Source organism: Scaptodrosophila lebanonensis, unplaced genomic scaffold (genome assembly GCF_003285725.1).
Source record: "Scaptodrosophila lebanonensis strain 11010-0011.00,11010-0021.00 unplaced genomic scaffold, SlebRS2 tig00000024-arrow-pilon, whole genome shotgun sequence".
NCBI classification, from domain to species: domain Eukaryota; kingdom Metazoa; phylum Arthropoda; class Insecta; order Diptera; family Drosophilidae; genus Scaptodrosophila; species Scaptodrosophila lebanonensis.
The window spans coordinates 1,458,305-1,475,047 of record NW_022060538.1 but is presented as its reverse complement, the minus strand read 5'-3'; the positions used below and the strand labels follow the sequence as shown (position 1 = coordinate 1,475,047).

Sequence of the window (16,743 nt, the reverse complement as noted above, 5' to 3'; positions counted from 1 at the left end):
GCGCTTAAGATGGCACTATCGCTGCATCCCAGCCCTTCGCTGCACTTTTTGTAAATTGCTTAAATGCAGGAGTCTTTCCGGACTGCTGGAAGGTCCAGAAGTTGGTACTACTCCCGAAGCCAGGTAAGCCCCCTGGTGAGGCTTCTTCCTACAGGCCAATTTGCTTGCTAATCACGGTGGGGAAGGTACTAGAAAAGTTTCTCTGCACGAGACTGGAGGCTGCCCTAAGCGTCACTGGAGGACCGTCCCCGAACCAATATGGATTCAGGAAGGCGAGATCAACGATTGATGCCATCAGTAAAGACGTCGAAATAGCCTCAAACGCTATTGAAGGGACGCTCTGGAAGGTAGGCACCAAGAAGTATTGTCTGATGGTAACGTTAGACGTAAAGAACGCTTTCAATTCCGCAGACTGGGTTTCGATCCTCGACGCACTCGCAGCACGCGGCATCCCCGCTTACCTCTTCCAATGCATCCGAAGCTATTTCAACAACAGGGTGCTCCGGTATGAAACGTATACAGGCATCAAGACGCACAAGATTTCCGCAGGCGTACCTCAAGGCTCAGTGCTAGGGCCACTATTGTGGAACATAATGTACGACGGCGTTTTGCAGCTGGAGCTGCCAACAGGTACAGAAACAATCGGATTCGCAGACGACATTGCGGTGGTGGCGGTTGCGAAGGATCTGGCAGAGGTTGAAGGCAAATGCAACGTCGCCATCAGTAGGATCAACGACTGGATGAATGCAGTGGGCCTAGAGCTGGTTCCACTCAAATCGGATGCAGTCCAGATTAGCAGCCGCAAAGTAGTGGAGGTGGCCCACGTTGCCATTGGGAATAGGGTGTTGGAGTCCAAGCGCGCTATTCTGTACCTGGGCATCATGCTGGACACTAGGCTTACCTTCCGTGAACACCTCGCCCATGCAAGCAAGAAGGCCTCCACGATGGCGCGATCTCTGGGGCGCATAATGTTAAACACCCGTGGACCGAGGCAAGGAAGCAGACTTCTCCTAACGGGAGTCACACGGGCAGCGATGTTATATGGAGCTCCCATCTGGAACGAGGCCACAAAAACGAAGAGCTACTTAAAGCCCCTGGAAGCCACGTACCGCCTTGGTGCTTTGCGAGTATGCGGCGCCTTCAGTATCAGACGACGCCGCCCTGGTCATCGCGGGCATGGTGCCAATTGACCTGCTTGCAAACGAGGAAAGCACAATCCATCGGAACTCGAGAGCAAATGGCACGAACGAGACTGCGACGCCCTCTCTGCGTAGGGTAGCACGCACTAACGCGAGGGAGCAAAGCCTAAGGATATGGCCACAACGTTGGAATACCTCCTACAAGGGCCGCTGGACGCACCAACTGATCCCGGATATCCAGGCTTGGGTTGGGCGGAAGCATGGATATGTAACCTTCCACCTCACGCAGATCCTGAGTGGCCATGGTTGCTTTCGCAGCTACCTTCTCCGTTTCGGTCACGATGTCGGATCTGAATGTACGTTCTGCAGGCGGGGAGTTATTGAGGACCCACACCACGTCACCTTCGTATGCTCTAGGTTTGAGAGGGCTAGGAGCCACCTTCGCCACCTGCTAGGTAACCGCTGTCGCCAGCAAACTTCACCAGCAGCATGGTGGCGGACGAGCGGTTTTGGAATGCCTGCTGCGACTTCGCGTCCACAGTCATGGGAGAGCTACGGAGACTGGAGCGCGAACGCCATCGAGGACGGATGTAAGCGAGTCAACGCCGGGTGAAGCAATGCTCCACGGCCGTACCGCCCGGATGCTGATTCGTTTTTTCATCTTTTTTATTTTTCCTTCTACTTATATTCTCATCCTGTACCTTTTACCTCCTATATAAATAAAACGAATTAAAAAAAAAAAAAAAAAAAAACATCTATGTACATGTACACATCTATGTATGTATGCATGTGTGTATGTTCATTCGTCTTGCACTGACAGAGGAAGAAATGTTAATTAATTAAAAAATTATTTAACATTTTTAAAAGTAATTTTTTCGTTGTTTAGTAGATTTGGCATTGGGGTTTTCATTAGTAACTTTATGCAGCAACAACAAATTACAAAGAACGCAAACATCAAATAATTAGGGACATCATATATTTACACACACACACACACACAGAACAAGCAACAGTTCGTGTCTATGTATGAAAAAGTAAAGAGAAATATGCATGCATATGTACATACATATGTATGCCTGTGTACGTACATACATATATAGCATGTATGTACATTCGTATGTATGTAAATATGTATACATTGGACAATCGAACACTGTTGTTTATCAAATTTTTGAAACGAAAAACAAGAACAACTGCAAGTCATTGGCTCGCACTTCTTCTTTCGTTTTGATCATTTACGCCTGCTCATTTCAAAAGCAAAATGCCAAAAGTTTACAGTTACCGTCGCTAGGCAACGACTGCGTAAGCGATAGTAAAGCAGAAACCGAAAGCGGACCTACGCATATTCTGCTTCGCGTTGCGGGTAGATGTACATATGTATGTTTTTATATGATTTGTTCTAATTGATCTCAATAAATTATAAGATGTTATTATTTAAATTTTATGTTAATTACATTCAACCTTCGATGGAATTATTGATTGTATCGACGGATTCAACTATCGATAGTTTTGATGCTCTAACACATAGAGCATCCGGCACATGCCCATCTCTAGCATCTCAACTGATCGCATATTTACAGCGACTTACCGTTTTAGTGTTAGCTAACAACGCTACAAATGTATTCTGAACAAATCTAAGAGTCATTTATCGTTAAGCCTATTTTGTGAGTGTATTCATGCGATTTACAAAAGCAGAAACACACCTTTTACATTCACAACAATCATATTTGGAATTGAAGACTCAAATAAGTGTTGAATTAAAAAATTTAATACATACTTATATATGTGTGTATGTATAAAGGCGGATAACGCCTGCATGAAAAATTTAAATGTATGTACATATCAGCGTTGCCGAACGCTCCAATTTTGGCGGGACATCCCGATTTATAAATCAAAATTAAATGTCCCGCGTCGGACTTTTCGGGGATAACTCGACCGTGCGTACAACGTGCTGAGGAAGCACACAGTTAAGTCAGAACTGGCAGTCCGTTCGGTGCGTAACGAAGATATGTACATATGTATGTATGTACGTATAACCATACATAGTACTTATTGTACTATATTTGCTATTTGGAAAATGAACTCTTTAAAAAACTTTAGAGAGCGTCGAAAGAAGAATATCATATAGTAAATAAACTTATAACTATAAGCACATTTTACTTAGCCCAGCAAAGACGGGCAAGACCTGCTAGTACAAGTATATGTATCTTTCTACATGTTTATTATATATACATACATAATTAAACTAATAATGGTTTCCCACTGCAGCTGGACCCAGAGATCAATTAGTTTACAAATATTTTGAACAAGTAAACTAAATGTTTTGACATATATTTATTTATTTTGAAAATATTAAAATGTTTTCATCTCAATTGTGCAGCTGTCTGCTGCACTGTGTCCTTTCAAAACCTTTCAAAATTGGCCTGCAGCACATTCAGAATCAAAGATGCGAAACCATCACACCACATTTCTATGCGTTGTAACAGGCATCAGTTGTTTTTTTCTGGGCGCCATTTTACAGCAGCATGTGTCAATAAGAAACATAAAAAATATCATGAATGTAGATCCCTATATCTTTAATTGCCGGCGAAAACTACTATTTGCGGTAAATTGGAACAATATGAGCATTTGCCATTTCAAAAATTTGTCGAATGTCTGATCCGCAGTTGGCGCTCTTGGGCGAGAAACGGAAGACAGGGGTCAGCTTCACGCCCATTGAGCCCCAGTGCAAGGATGTAGACTCAGTGCTTGGTTGTACACTGTTCTGGTTTCGACTTCAATGCTATAAAGTGGTAGGCTTGTACGAATTATTATCAATGCAATAGTGCTTTATCCGCAATCTGTCCACAGTTTTCCTTCTTTTTTTTAAACATAAAGGCGGATGAAGAGCAGCCCAAGCTCTCATCATCCCATTTGGCAGATATTATGAAATATGGATTCCCCGGCCTAGATGACATTAGAGTGTACAAGAGCTTCGTGCTCTCCTACGATCGCCGGCACCGCATTGCACATTGGGTTTGTGAACATCTTCGCGCCGAATGCATTACGACTCCCCTTGCCTCTGATGCACCAACGAAGCCGTCCCGTGGTGATCAAAGCATACCAGTAATGTTTCGTGCCACCACCCAAGACTACAAGTACAGCGATTTTGTCGAGGGCCACTTGGCCGCACCCAATAATTACAGCTGTGACACCGTCCAGTACAACGAGTCGTTTCTACTCTCGAATATTGTGCCCCAAAATCGAATAATGAAAAACTATGTTTGGCAGCGTTTGGAGGAATATGTGCGTCAGCTGACACTCAAATCTGGCTCGGTCTATGTCTACTCGGGTCCCCTCTACATGCCCCACCGCATCAACTTTCGCAATTGGGCAGTGCGGTTCACTGTCATAGGCATGAATACTGTAGCGGTACCGACTCACTTCTTCAAAGTCATAATCAGTGAGCATAAGAACCCCGGAGCCCTGCCCTATATGGAGGGATATGTGGTGCCAAACGCAGCCGTTGATAAAGAAATCGATCTACGTTCGTTCTTATCCGATATTCGCGATATTGAGCATTTTGCAGGACTCAAGTTTTATGAAGGAGTACGTAGAAGTATGTTCAATAGACCATAGCCCTAACAGCCGCGGGTTCTAAATTTTTAGTGCAGGCTAACACCCTTTATTTTATATGCCGATTTTCAAAAGTACTTAGTTTGAGTTAAATGAAATGAATTGTGTGGTCTTAAAATGAAATTGAAGGTAGCGTTATTAGATTAACTATAAAACTGTAAATAAAATCCAATCCATAAACAATAAACAGCAAATTGCGTTATACTATAGAAAATTTCGCAGGGATTTCTTTCAGCACAGTACCGTCTAAGCATAGAAAATAAATTAAAAGCGATGAAGTGGTAGCTTTCATATTATTATTAAATATATTGTCGATATCTCATAAATGTATGTCCCACATTGCGTATACGCAACTATAATAGACATTTTGTTTTCATTTTGCAGGTTTGGATATTTGGCGACGTCTGGTGCCGCATTTGGCTGGCTGTCGACGTCTGGATGTGCACGGCATCGATTTTGAACCTCTGTGCCATATCATTGGATCGATACGTGGCCGTCACACGCCCAGTTACCTACCCGAGCATCATGTCAACGAAGAAGGCCAAATCCTTAATAGCCGGCATTTGGGTACTCTCATTTGTTATATGCTTCCCGCCGCTAGTGGGCTGGAAGGATCAAAAGGTAAGCCTCTGACCATCCACAACAACTTCAATTCAAATGTGAAGAGTTCACCTCATTTCATACTCTTCCCAGTATACCTACAAGAAACAAACAAGAGGTCAGAAACAAAAATTCAAAGACTTGGAAGTAGTTGTTAACGCGTTCCACTGTGGGATTGTGGTTGCCAACACACAGAACCGCAAAAGAGTATGGGAGAAGGTCGGCCAGACATTTTGGACAACCCTTTCACCCACGCGAGTTTTGTGACAATGACATACAAAGGCGCCACGCCCGACAATTTGGCGGCTCTTCATATGCGTCAGACTGTCATTGACACCATTACAAGTTGGAGCTCTGCCAGCCAGGCAGTCAGCCAGTCAGTCAGCCAGTCAGCCAGCCAGTCAGTCAGTCAGTCAGCCAGTCAGCCAGTCAGTCAGTCAGTTAGACAGTCAGCTCAGTCAATCAAACAAGCCACCCCGCACCCAAGACTGCAGTAGTGTGGCTCATTTGTGCCAAAATTACCGTGAAACAAGAGACGCTTTTTCGTTTCTTTGTCGCTTGGCTCCCAATTTTACTTGACAACAGGCTGATAGTCAACCAACCAGCCAGCCAGCCAGCCAGTAAGTCAGTCGACTGTCCATTTTTTCTTGTTGCCTACGGCGCTCTAGTTCTCATGCACAAAGCTCTTACGTAATGGCAATGATAATGATGTGTTATACATACATACAGCTAAACATACAGCGACAACGAAAACAACGCGCTGACAAGAAAACAAGCCAAGACAGGACAATTTATGGCCAGCAATGTGCCCCACTATGTTTCGGGTGCCAGCCATCACCATGTGCTGGGTAATCAGATCAGTTTACTAACTGCGCTTACTGCTGAATTTGTTGTTCCTTTTGCTTTCACCATGGCCACTGGTATAGTTGGCAGTGCCGTATGCTGCATGTCTGCGCACGAATGAGCAGCGTAGTGTGCCTGTGATTCGAGATAAATGGAAAATGGTATAAGCACTGCTCAGATCTTTAACTTTAATGCCAACGGTTTTTGTATCTAAAAGGCCATTACTTAAGATAAATATGCAGGAATATGATATACATTGTCATTGTGTTTGAATGATCATGCTTATCGCACTGGCGCACATTGTTTTCTTGAGATATCTTAAACATACTTTATATGTCCATACTTTACTAAGCAGGACAAATACTCTAACATTTATTGCCAAATTAATTTCTTATATTCTAATTATTTTGAACATTGAGCTTAGTTTTTTGCGAAATAGCCGTAGCTATCATTTGAACGTCAAAAACGTGCAATTCAAAAGTTCCAGGACTTTTATTAAAAAACGAAAACTATTTTTTTTTTTTTGAAAAATTTATTGGCCGCCTTCAAAATAGTCTCCTTGCACGTTCAAAAAGGTGATCAAACGACTTTTTTAGGTAATTTGTCGGTATAGCGTTGAGGATGGCGGTAGCCGCCTGTTGGATGGCATCAACGTCAGCATAGCGGTTTCCTTTCATGGCCAAATGTAGTTTTCCGAAAAGGTAGAAGTCGCACGGTGCCATATCAGGTGAATACGGCGAGTGGTTAATGGTTAAAATGTGATTTTTGGTCAAATAATCGGTCGGACTCTCAGCAATTTTTGGTCGTCAGTCAATTTGTGCGGAACAAACCGTGCACACACCTTTCGTAAGCCCAAATGTTCGATCAAAATGCGATAAATCGATGTTTTGGAGATGTTCAATTCCATTTCCATCAATTTCAATGATGATTGGGGCTGATTCACGCACAGTTTCGATCGAATTTTTGGTGATCACGAATTTTGATTGGCCCACATGTTGATCGTCATTTATGTCCTCACGACCACTTTGAAAACGTTGAAACCACTCGTGCTACGGGATAGGCAATCATCGCTATAAACTTGTTTCATCAATTTCGGTAAAAGTTTTACCAATTTTAAAACAAAATTTAATGTTGGCTCTTTTTTTCGAAGCTCATTTTCCGATCGATAACACAAACATACTGACACTTAAAACGCAATAACTTCACTTCCAATCTATATCTATAACACAATCAATTTCTGTCACAACTTTCGCATTTCAAGTTATGCACTCGCCCACCATCAGTTGCTATTCTTGGGAGTCCCCCGCTAGCTAAAATACGATATATCAGACAACCACATTATTTCAAAATTTCACAGTCCCCTTTGACCAGAGCCCTGATGTTAATGGAGACATTTGCGAGTAAAGTAAATATATCATTTTGCGCGCTTTAATATTAGTCGGTCATCTGTGGTCGTCAGTTTCGCCTTCGCTCACCCGATAATGGAAGAAATAAAGTTACGCAAACAATAAGCTCATAAATCTCCCATGGCCTGCGGTTGCTGCTGTACTTCATCTTCTTGTGTTATGTGTTAAGCCATGTATTTCAAGTCAAGTCTTCCTTGGGGTTAATGGCAGTGTTCATCAGCCATATGGGTCAGCAAAGTCTGAAATAGCGCAGCAACTCGCACCAATCGAATGGCTTAATCAATTTTACTCAGAATTCAAGCTGCTACATCCTCCTGCAAATGCTTGTATGGAGCACAAAGCGATGTAGCACAGCGAACAGATTGAGATTCCAATTCACACACAAATACACACACACACAGACACACTTCATATTCATATATATATAATAAATATGTCTATATATAAGCACATAACTCCACAAACGACTTACGTGTGTAGCAGCATGCATGGATCAATTCAATTATAGACCTGCAATAGCTCGAGCTCAGCTGGATGCAATTCATTGCATTGAATTGCGTTACGTTTGAATGGGCAGCTTTGTGTGCCTGTCGGATGCCTTCCACCCTGCCCCTTCCGCTTGCCGGCTGCCGCCTGGCAGCCAAAGGCTGACTATGCGACTTTATTGAAACTCGATTTACGAGCTAGCGCTCATGCTATCGATTATTATTACGCCGTCGCCATTGTTGGCAGCGCTTACATAAGCGACGTGCCCCGCCGTCCCAAGCTCCTTAGTGCGCTGCTGCCATAGCACAGTGGTTTCAGATTAGAGTGGTAGATGCATGGGCATCACAAATCTAGTGTCGTTTTATAAGGATATATTTTGTCTATAACAGATATTGGAGAATGATGTGATGTATGTGTTAAGGATGAGCCCAAATACCTGTACATTCAAGAGACCTCCGTGAACTGGTTATATAGTTCGATCAAATACAGCTACATAATAAGACTTCTAAACGATTTACTCCTACAACCAAATTGTATGGTAGATTCATTTCTGTTTTTATTTTTCTAATAAAAGTAGTTACTTTATCGTAGATTTGTTCTATTCACGACCTCTCTACCTGAGGGACTTCTTTGCTATATCTTCGGACGGTATCCTTAGCAATGACTCTGTGGCTGATTTCGAGCTCTGTACTAATATCATAAGGAATTAAAACAAAAAATTTCAGTTCGAAAAAGCCCTATATATTATATCATCTTCGAATCGAGGAAGGATCAGATCCCCATTAGTAATAACCCTAAAAAATTGATATATAGTCATATTTAACAAGTAAATAGTCAGCAGCCTTCATTTACAACGCATCTCTTGTATTTGAGCGACAAAAGAGGCAGTTAAACTTTCATGTGCGTTATTTTCGAAAAGTTGGAGCCAAGATTGGTTCCACGGTGTCCAGTCCGGGTTTTATTCAATTTCAGTTGAGCTGCATGCTGCGTGCCAGCTGTTTTGTTGCCTATCCGCTTGACTCGCTCACTTGTGACAACCCGACGACTTTCACTTTTCCAAATACATGCACAATACCCTTGTGGGTGACGAGTATGAGCGTCTTTCCGCACCTTTTCGAAATGCCACACGATGCTGTTGTTATTAATACGTTTGCCACTTCTTCTGCTGTCGCTTCTCATGCATATTAACCGCGCTATCCTGGCAGCATGCTATGGGGCCATGGGGCATAGTCGTATTTATGCTCAGCACGTCCATGAATATCTTTTGCAAAATAAACCGCTTTTAGTTGCATTTTTATTGGCTTATTGTGAGCAATGTGTGTGCGCGCAAGTGTGTGGAATTTAAATGTGTGGCTTTTCATATACATAAGTATGTATGTATTGTGGCTACTTACAATGGAAACGATGATACGCACGCATGAAATGCCCAAAGTGTTTAGCCTTCTATTTTAATATCAAATGTCATTTGAAATCTTTTTGCAGCCCGCGGTACAACCAACCTATATGAGGGGAAACTATACGCTGTATTATGCCACAACCATGTCAAGCACACAGGAACAGGAACTGCAGTTAGATAGTCTTAAGGAACAGCAACAAACAGGGGCCGGCTCGCTGGTTGCAGGCAACGCCTATAATCCCTACGATCCGAATTTCGCGCCACTTGATAGCTCGGCTGAAATACGCATAGCGGCCATGGATCTCTCAACGAGCACAACAGCAAGCACTACAACTAGTACTTTAGAACCCCCTCTGGCCACCACAGATATGTCCGCATTGGACTATGATCTGCTGGGACCGCCCCAGAATATGAACGTGCAGTTGCCATCGCCAAGCTGCCCCTGGAAATGTGAACTGACCAACGATCGGGGCTACGTGCTCTACTCGGCGCTCGGCTCCTTCTACATTCCCATGTTCGTGATGCTCTTCTTCTACTGGCGCATCTACCGGGCGGCTGTGCGCACCACACGTGCCATCAATCAGGGCTTCAAGACCACCAAGGGTGCGTATTAAACACTCATCAATTTTCTTTCATGATCCCCACACATGCCACATTTAGTTGAAGTAGTTCGGTCACCAACAACAATAACAATAATTTAAAAAACAATAAAATGAAATACCTTTACACAATACACACATATTCGTACCTACATACTTAAAATTTTATTCGCTCTCTCACTTTTAAAGTTGACACCAAGTTGTGCGTAGCGTAAAATTTTCTCTTGTACGCATTTTTTATCCAACACTCTATACTCGTAAACATTATGTATAAAGACTTTGTAAATTCAATTTAAAGTAAGTAAAGTACGTAGTGGCGTGTAGTTTAGTTCATTTGTTCGACAGTTACATTTTATCAATTCAATTTTTTTATACTCGTATACAATATTATCAAAATTTCAAATCTCTTTACGTGTAGCTATAGTGTGACGTCTTGTCCTGTTTAATATTAACACTAAACTGCATTACAATTTAAAAACATAAACTAAAAAGAGTTATATCAAGTGTACAATATTATACCAAACTGTAGCTAACACATACTATATACATCCTCGACGTGGTTGTCCCACCCGAAAAACCCCCCAGTAAATAACATGAAAAGCAAACCGTCCCTATGTGTGTGTGCTGTCTGTCCTTGTCTCTTCAAAACTGCCCAACCAAATCGGATACTAAAATAGGCGAGGCAACTGTATAAAAGCAAAGTTAAAAGATACATTTATAAATAACAACACATTTATGTCGGCATACAATATTTTTGTGTTCACGCACTCACCAAACATAAATAAACATGTAACTTTACAAATAACATGCATATAATAAAACATACCACATACTTCAAATACCCCAGAGTGTTTAACATAATGATTATTGTTATAATTTTAAGGCGAAAACTTTACACATTTTGTAAATTTCATAAAAGAACACAGAATTGTTGTACCAAACAATTTGTATAAACAACCTTGTAACTAAAATCCAGAAACATAAATATAACATAACTAATCGAAACTGCGAGTATGAGCACTATATCATGCTATATGGTGCCCTCTACATTAGCTTAGTATACCTATGTAAGTAACTGTATGTAGAACATAATAAAACAAAGTGACGATACATTTAACTTTAAACCACGTTTATCACACTCCCAAACGAGACACACATTTCAAATACACAAACTATGGAAGAATACTAATATTTCTGGCAACTCAATCAGATAAAGCACCCAATTCAAATCTAATTCACAAGTTCATTAATAAAAGAACACTTTGTTGTGGATTGCAAAGCAAAGCTCAGAATGACTACGTATGTATTAAGCACCGAGAACTTTTGATTATTCTAACAGGCGGGAGACACAAAAAAAAAATAAAGAAAAAAATGTAAAAAAAAATTATATCATTAAAAAAAATTTAATTAATGAAATTAGAAGACATGTTTATGTTCAGTTTTAACAGCATACATTTACATCACACTCATAAGTTTATATGCGTGTATGTAAGCAGCACAAAGTTGAAGCAAATCAGCAACAACAACAACAGCTGTGGGCAGCGCTGCCGGCAGAGCTGCAGGCAGCGCATGAGCAGCGATTTTATTTATGGCTATAAGTTTCTTCAGAATTGACCTATCATGATGAAATTTGGCACACGGACACATTAGTACCTACCAAAATTGATTTCAAAATTCCGAGAACTACGGAAGTTATAAGAAAAAACACGAATTGCGGGGGAGTGGGGGGGTGCATCGAAAAAAAACTCAAACTCGTACTTTCTCGGTCTTAGGAGAATATAGAAACCAAGTTTGGTTATAGGCTATATCCACTCGGCTTCTCATCCTGATCAAGAATATATATACTTTGTGGGGTCTGCCACGCCTCCCTCTGTGTGTTACATACATGCGCACAAAACTAGTATAGCCTTTCACTACACATCTATACGGAATTTTTCCCAACAACTTATTAATCTACAAAGAAACGCGGAAATTTTTGCTTCGCTTTCTAATTAAAATTTGGATTTATAACATAAAACTCCATTCACTTCACTGCTCTTTCCTTTTTGTGGTAATTCAGTTAAGTCAAATCTCCACTTTTGATCGAATTGGTAATGCTAATAGGTTACTATACTCATATTGCGATTGTTTCCTTTAGCAAATCGAAAACTAATGAAGCCGACTTTTTTTGTGGCAGTGTGCTTTCTGAAGGTGAGTCTCCTGTCCAGTATGACAGCAAGGTATTTGTGGGATTTTGTATGAGTGAGTGTGGACCCCAAAATTATAATATTTCGGCAGGATGATGGCCTTGTTGCAAATGTGACATTTGCGCACTTTCTGGCGTTGATACCAATGTTCCAATTCAGAGCCCTATTCCTGAAGCTGCAAACATTTGCTGCAAGGCTACCGAAGCTATATTATCATCGTCTAAGCGAACGATTTCTTGCGGTGTAGGCATATCTGCAGTAAATAGTGTATACAGCGTATGACCGTCTAAAGCTTCTGTTCCTTAGAAAGCTTTCGATGAGTTGGAACAGTTGAGGAGTTAGTTTGCCTTTCAACTTGCAGAGGAGTCCATCATGGCACACTCTATCAAATAGGTATGAGAGGTATCTTCCAGCCCGTATTTCCTTTAATGCTCGCATCCAATTTCAACAATTTATTCGCTATATTGTTACGCTTTCCATTTGAATATTGTTTTGCTATATTTTAATTTTTGTTGTGTTCAGACTTGACGTACGAGAACAAGCCGGCGTCATATTGATTCAACAATTGATTGATTCAAAAGAATTGCATTTTTTGATTAGTTTCCATTTTCAAACAAGCTGAACTTTATGTCACCCATTTGTTTCTGTTACACAATGTTTGTTTGTAAATGTTCACTTAACGTTTGTTCATCATTGAACAATATTCCAAACGATTTGTGTTAGAAAAAAAGCTTTCTTTTACAGTCGTTTATTTCAAATAATATGCAAAACATACCTCGAACGTCGAACATAATTAACATAGTTTCCAACAAAATTGTGCGAAACGAAATGAAAAAAAATCGATGAGCATCCAAATAGGGAAACATCAAACGAATCAGCTTTGGGTAAGCAGCAGAGATTTAATGAAAGAAACGGAGACAGTAAAGCTGAAAATACAGCTTACAGATATATGAAAGAGATCCCTGAAACGTGCCATTGAAACACTTGTATGTGTATACATACGTGAATATTCTAAGTATATACATGTTTGTAAATACATATGCTGGCTGGCAGGCTGCTGCCTCACGTGCGTAAATGTGTGTTTCTTAGATTTCGCCTTTTTACTGTCCCATTATCGGCTCGGCTTTTTCACTTTTTTCAGAGTACCATGAGCTTTGTTTCAGTTGTGTTCCTCCATTGTGCCGCATCATGGTGTTAATGCACACAAAATGCTTCCGTTTGAAGTTTGAGCTCGATTTTAAGTCGAATAAATGAAAATGGCATTATTTATTTATATTACTCAAAGAAATGTCGCATATCTCTTACTCCCGCACAAGACATAACATTATTAAATACAATTTAATACGCTGCATTTAATTCCGGCTGATCAGCTCATTGGACCCGATTTATTGTCCATAAACTTAGTGTTTACTGTGATTTTTTTGGTTCCGCAACAAATTTAAGCAACACATTCCCGCAATAGCCGCTTTGCTAAGCCATGCGCACGGATTGTCTTTAAATTGTGACGAAAGAGCGAGCAGTTTTTCGAGCTGAATGCTTACATAATAAAAATCAATAGCCATAGTCCTTGTTCCGTGTTTACGCGCTTCGCCCACAAAGTCACTGCTAATTGAATGCTTCCAACAAAGTCAAGAGCCCTACCTCAACCTGGACTCGCACTCTAATGGAAATTTAATGATGGAAAATACGAGTTCGGATTTCTACATATTACAACGTCACAAAAATTGGGCTAATTATGTGCTTCATGTGAAATCCCAGCGGCGATAACAAAGAGCGATATGCAAACGTATGGGCGGCACCAACCAAATTGATTTCATACTTTAAGGCTGAACTGCCAATTGACTTCCTGCTTTCGAAGTTAAGGCAACGTTTATTCGGCTCAATTGGCCACAATATGAAGTAACACAAAAGGGTGTGGAAACTTCAAAGGTTTCGGAATGGTTAGTAATTTATCATTAAAACATAAAATAACAAGTACAAAAGCTAAAGTCGGGTCTCCCCGATGGATCGATTTTACCTCTCTCGGTATTCGAACTCACGTAAAGGGTGTATAATTGCACATATACATAGCAATTGCGTCTATGCGCATCTATTCGTGTATGTGTAAGCATGTTTGCAGGCAACCAAAGCACCAGCATCAACAACAGGTGCGGGCAGCGCTTGGGCAGCAAATATATTTATGGCTATAACTTCTCGTTAATCGGTCTATCATAATGAAACTTGGCATACACATAATAACTAACTGGGGCTATTTGCAAAATTTGAGTTCGAAAATATAAGAATTACAGGAGTTACGATTTGCGGGGGAGATAGGGGTGGGAGGGAAATTCCAAAATACACATTTTCTGCGTATTCACATAAGGTATCGGGGACTAAAATTGGGTGTTCCTAGGTCTTATAGTCTCCGAGATATAGGCGATTATACGAATGGAAAATCGGGAAAACTCCCATAGGGGGGCAGTGGGGGGGAAATCCAAAAAATAAAACAAAATCGTATAGCGTACACACATAAGGCATCTTTGTGCTAAGTTTGGTGTCGCTACCTCTTATAGTCTCTGAGATCCAGGTGTTCATACGGACGGACAGACAGTCAGGCAGTCAGTCATGGCTAGATCAACTCGTCTTGTCACGCCCCGACAGTGAAATATCCTGTACCTAGATAAACTTCCGACACTGAGGTATATGCGCCCATAGCAGAAGCAAAAAGAGGAAGAAGAAGAGCGAACATGTTGCTGCAGTTTGTGGGGGTTGTACTGGCGAGAATTTGTTTCGCTAATAACTTTTCTTAGAATTGACCGAATTGGATAATTGGATTAGCGAAACAATTTTACTTCGGTACTACGCCCACAAGCTGCAGCATCAAGTTCGCTCTTCATCTTCCTTTTGCTTCTGCTGGAGGCGCATATACAGTGCCGGAAGTTTACCTGGGTACAGGGTATTTCACTGTCGGGCTTGCTCGACTGTAGCGTTCTCTCATGTTAACTGTTGCTTAAGATGCTCTGCCGCTGACAACAATGCTAGGCTGTTCCTTTATGGATTTTAGCTGATGTTTTTTTGGTGTAAGACGCTATTTGTGGCACAAAGCGCAGATCTGCTCCAAACAACACAATACTAGCATGGCAGCCTTGAAACATGCTTTGTCTATATACCACTCATACTAACACCCACACTCACATACTAATGCTTGAAAACTGAACCACACACACCCACAAAACATCTGAGCTTGTTATAGTTTTCGTTGCCACTTCCCATGCGTGCCTTCTTCGCCTTCACGCAAAGTCTAAAAATGTTTCGTGACACAATGCGGGTGTGTCCTACGTTGTTGTTTTTGTTGCCCTAACTAGGAAGGCAACCTTTTTATTTCGCTCACTCTCTTTTAGTGGCTTTTGAAGGTAATCAAGTTTCAAGTTCAGAGCAACTTGTAAAGGTTCATGGTGCTGGCTAACCATCGTCTTGCTTGCCATTAAAATGTACGCAGCCAAGCACTTTGGCGTGTTATTGTTATGTGAACAATCCCCCATAACGCCCTTCCACCCACCCAAACACGCGTATACACGCTACAAGCATACATGCTATTCATGGCTATTTTGAAATTTTTAAGAAGAACGACCCTGGCCCTGTGTCAACAACAAAACAAACTTTCACGCCTGCCTGTCTGGGCTAACCAGTGAGTAAGTGGGGGATAAGTGTGTGAATGTGCATATCTGTGTGTGGGCATGTATGTGTGAATGTGAGTGTGTGTATGTGTATACAAAATTTGACTAGTACTTACCTTGACTTTCAGGCGGCTAAGGCCACTTGGCATACACATCTTGGCCGCCTACATTGTGCGCCACTCAAAGGTCAAGTTCTTGCCACTAAAAACATGCAACAGTAAGCGGCTTGCACCACAGTTGCAACTGCTATTAAATAAATTGTAAACTAATTAAAATAACAGCTATATGAATTGCGTATCAATATTAGCATTAAAACGTTTGCAAAAATGTAAATGCAATGCGCAAATATAATTAAATGCATTCAATTAAAATTCCGCAAAATGTTAGCAAACACAACTGACAACCCACAAATTGAAATTGTGGCATGAAAAAAAATAAAATCTGACACTTTATTATAATTGAGAGGGAATAATAATTGGAAGCGGTTTGTACCAGAATCAACTAAATTGAACGGAAAAATGTTAAGTTATTTTATATTTATACTCTGTACATGAAATGTACAGAAGTATATTAGGTTTGCGGGAGCTGAAAAATGTAACAGGCAGAAGGAGGCGTGGCAGACGCCACAAGGTATATATATTCTTGATCAGCATGACGAGACGAGTCGATCTAGCCCTGTCTGTCTGTCTGTCCGTCTGTCAGTCTGTCCGTCTGTCCGTCCGTATGATCACCTAGATCTCAGAGACTATAGAAGCTAGAGACACCAAATTTTGCACAAAGATGCCTTATGTGTGTACACTATACGAGTTTGTTTTAT

At 41.1% G+C, this 16,743-nt stretch overlaps 2 protein-coding genes across 2 annotated transcripts in view; both read left to right on the top strand.

Annotated features, from left to right (window-relative positions):
• LOC115620188 (octopamine receptor Oamb) overlaps positions 1-16,743 on the top strand; it is a 54,374-nt gene that overhangs the window by 32,031 nt on the left and 5,600 nt on the right. Inside the window, exons 4-5 of the mRNA XM_030513318.1 lie at positions 5,139-5,375; positions 9,572-10,088. Coding sequence (XP_030369178.1) covers positions 5,139-5,375; positions 9,572-10,088 — 754 coding nt within the window. The remainder of the gene's footprint in view (positions 1-5,138; positions 5,376-9,571; positions 10,089-16,743) is intronic.
• On the top strand, positions 3,581-4,941 carry LOC115620189 (endonuclease G, mitochondrial). The gene is made up of 3 exons (XM_030513319.1): positions 3,581-3,744; positions 3,806-3,931; positions 3,990-4,941. Exons 1-3 carry the CDS (start codon positions 3,586-3,588, stop codon positions 4,755-4,757), a joined length of 1,053 nt encoding a protein of 350 aa, XP_030369179.1. The 5' UTR covers positions 3,581-3,585; the 3' UTR covers positions 4,758-4,941.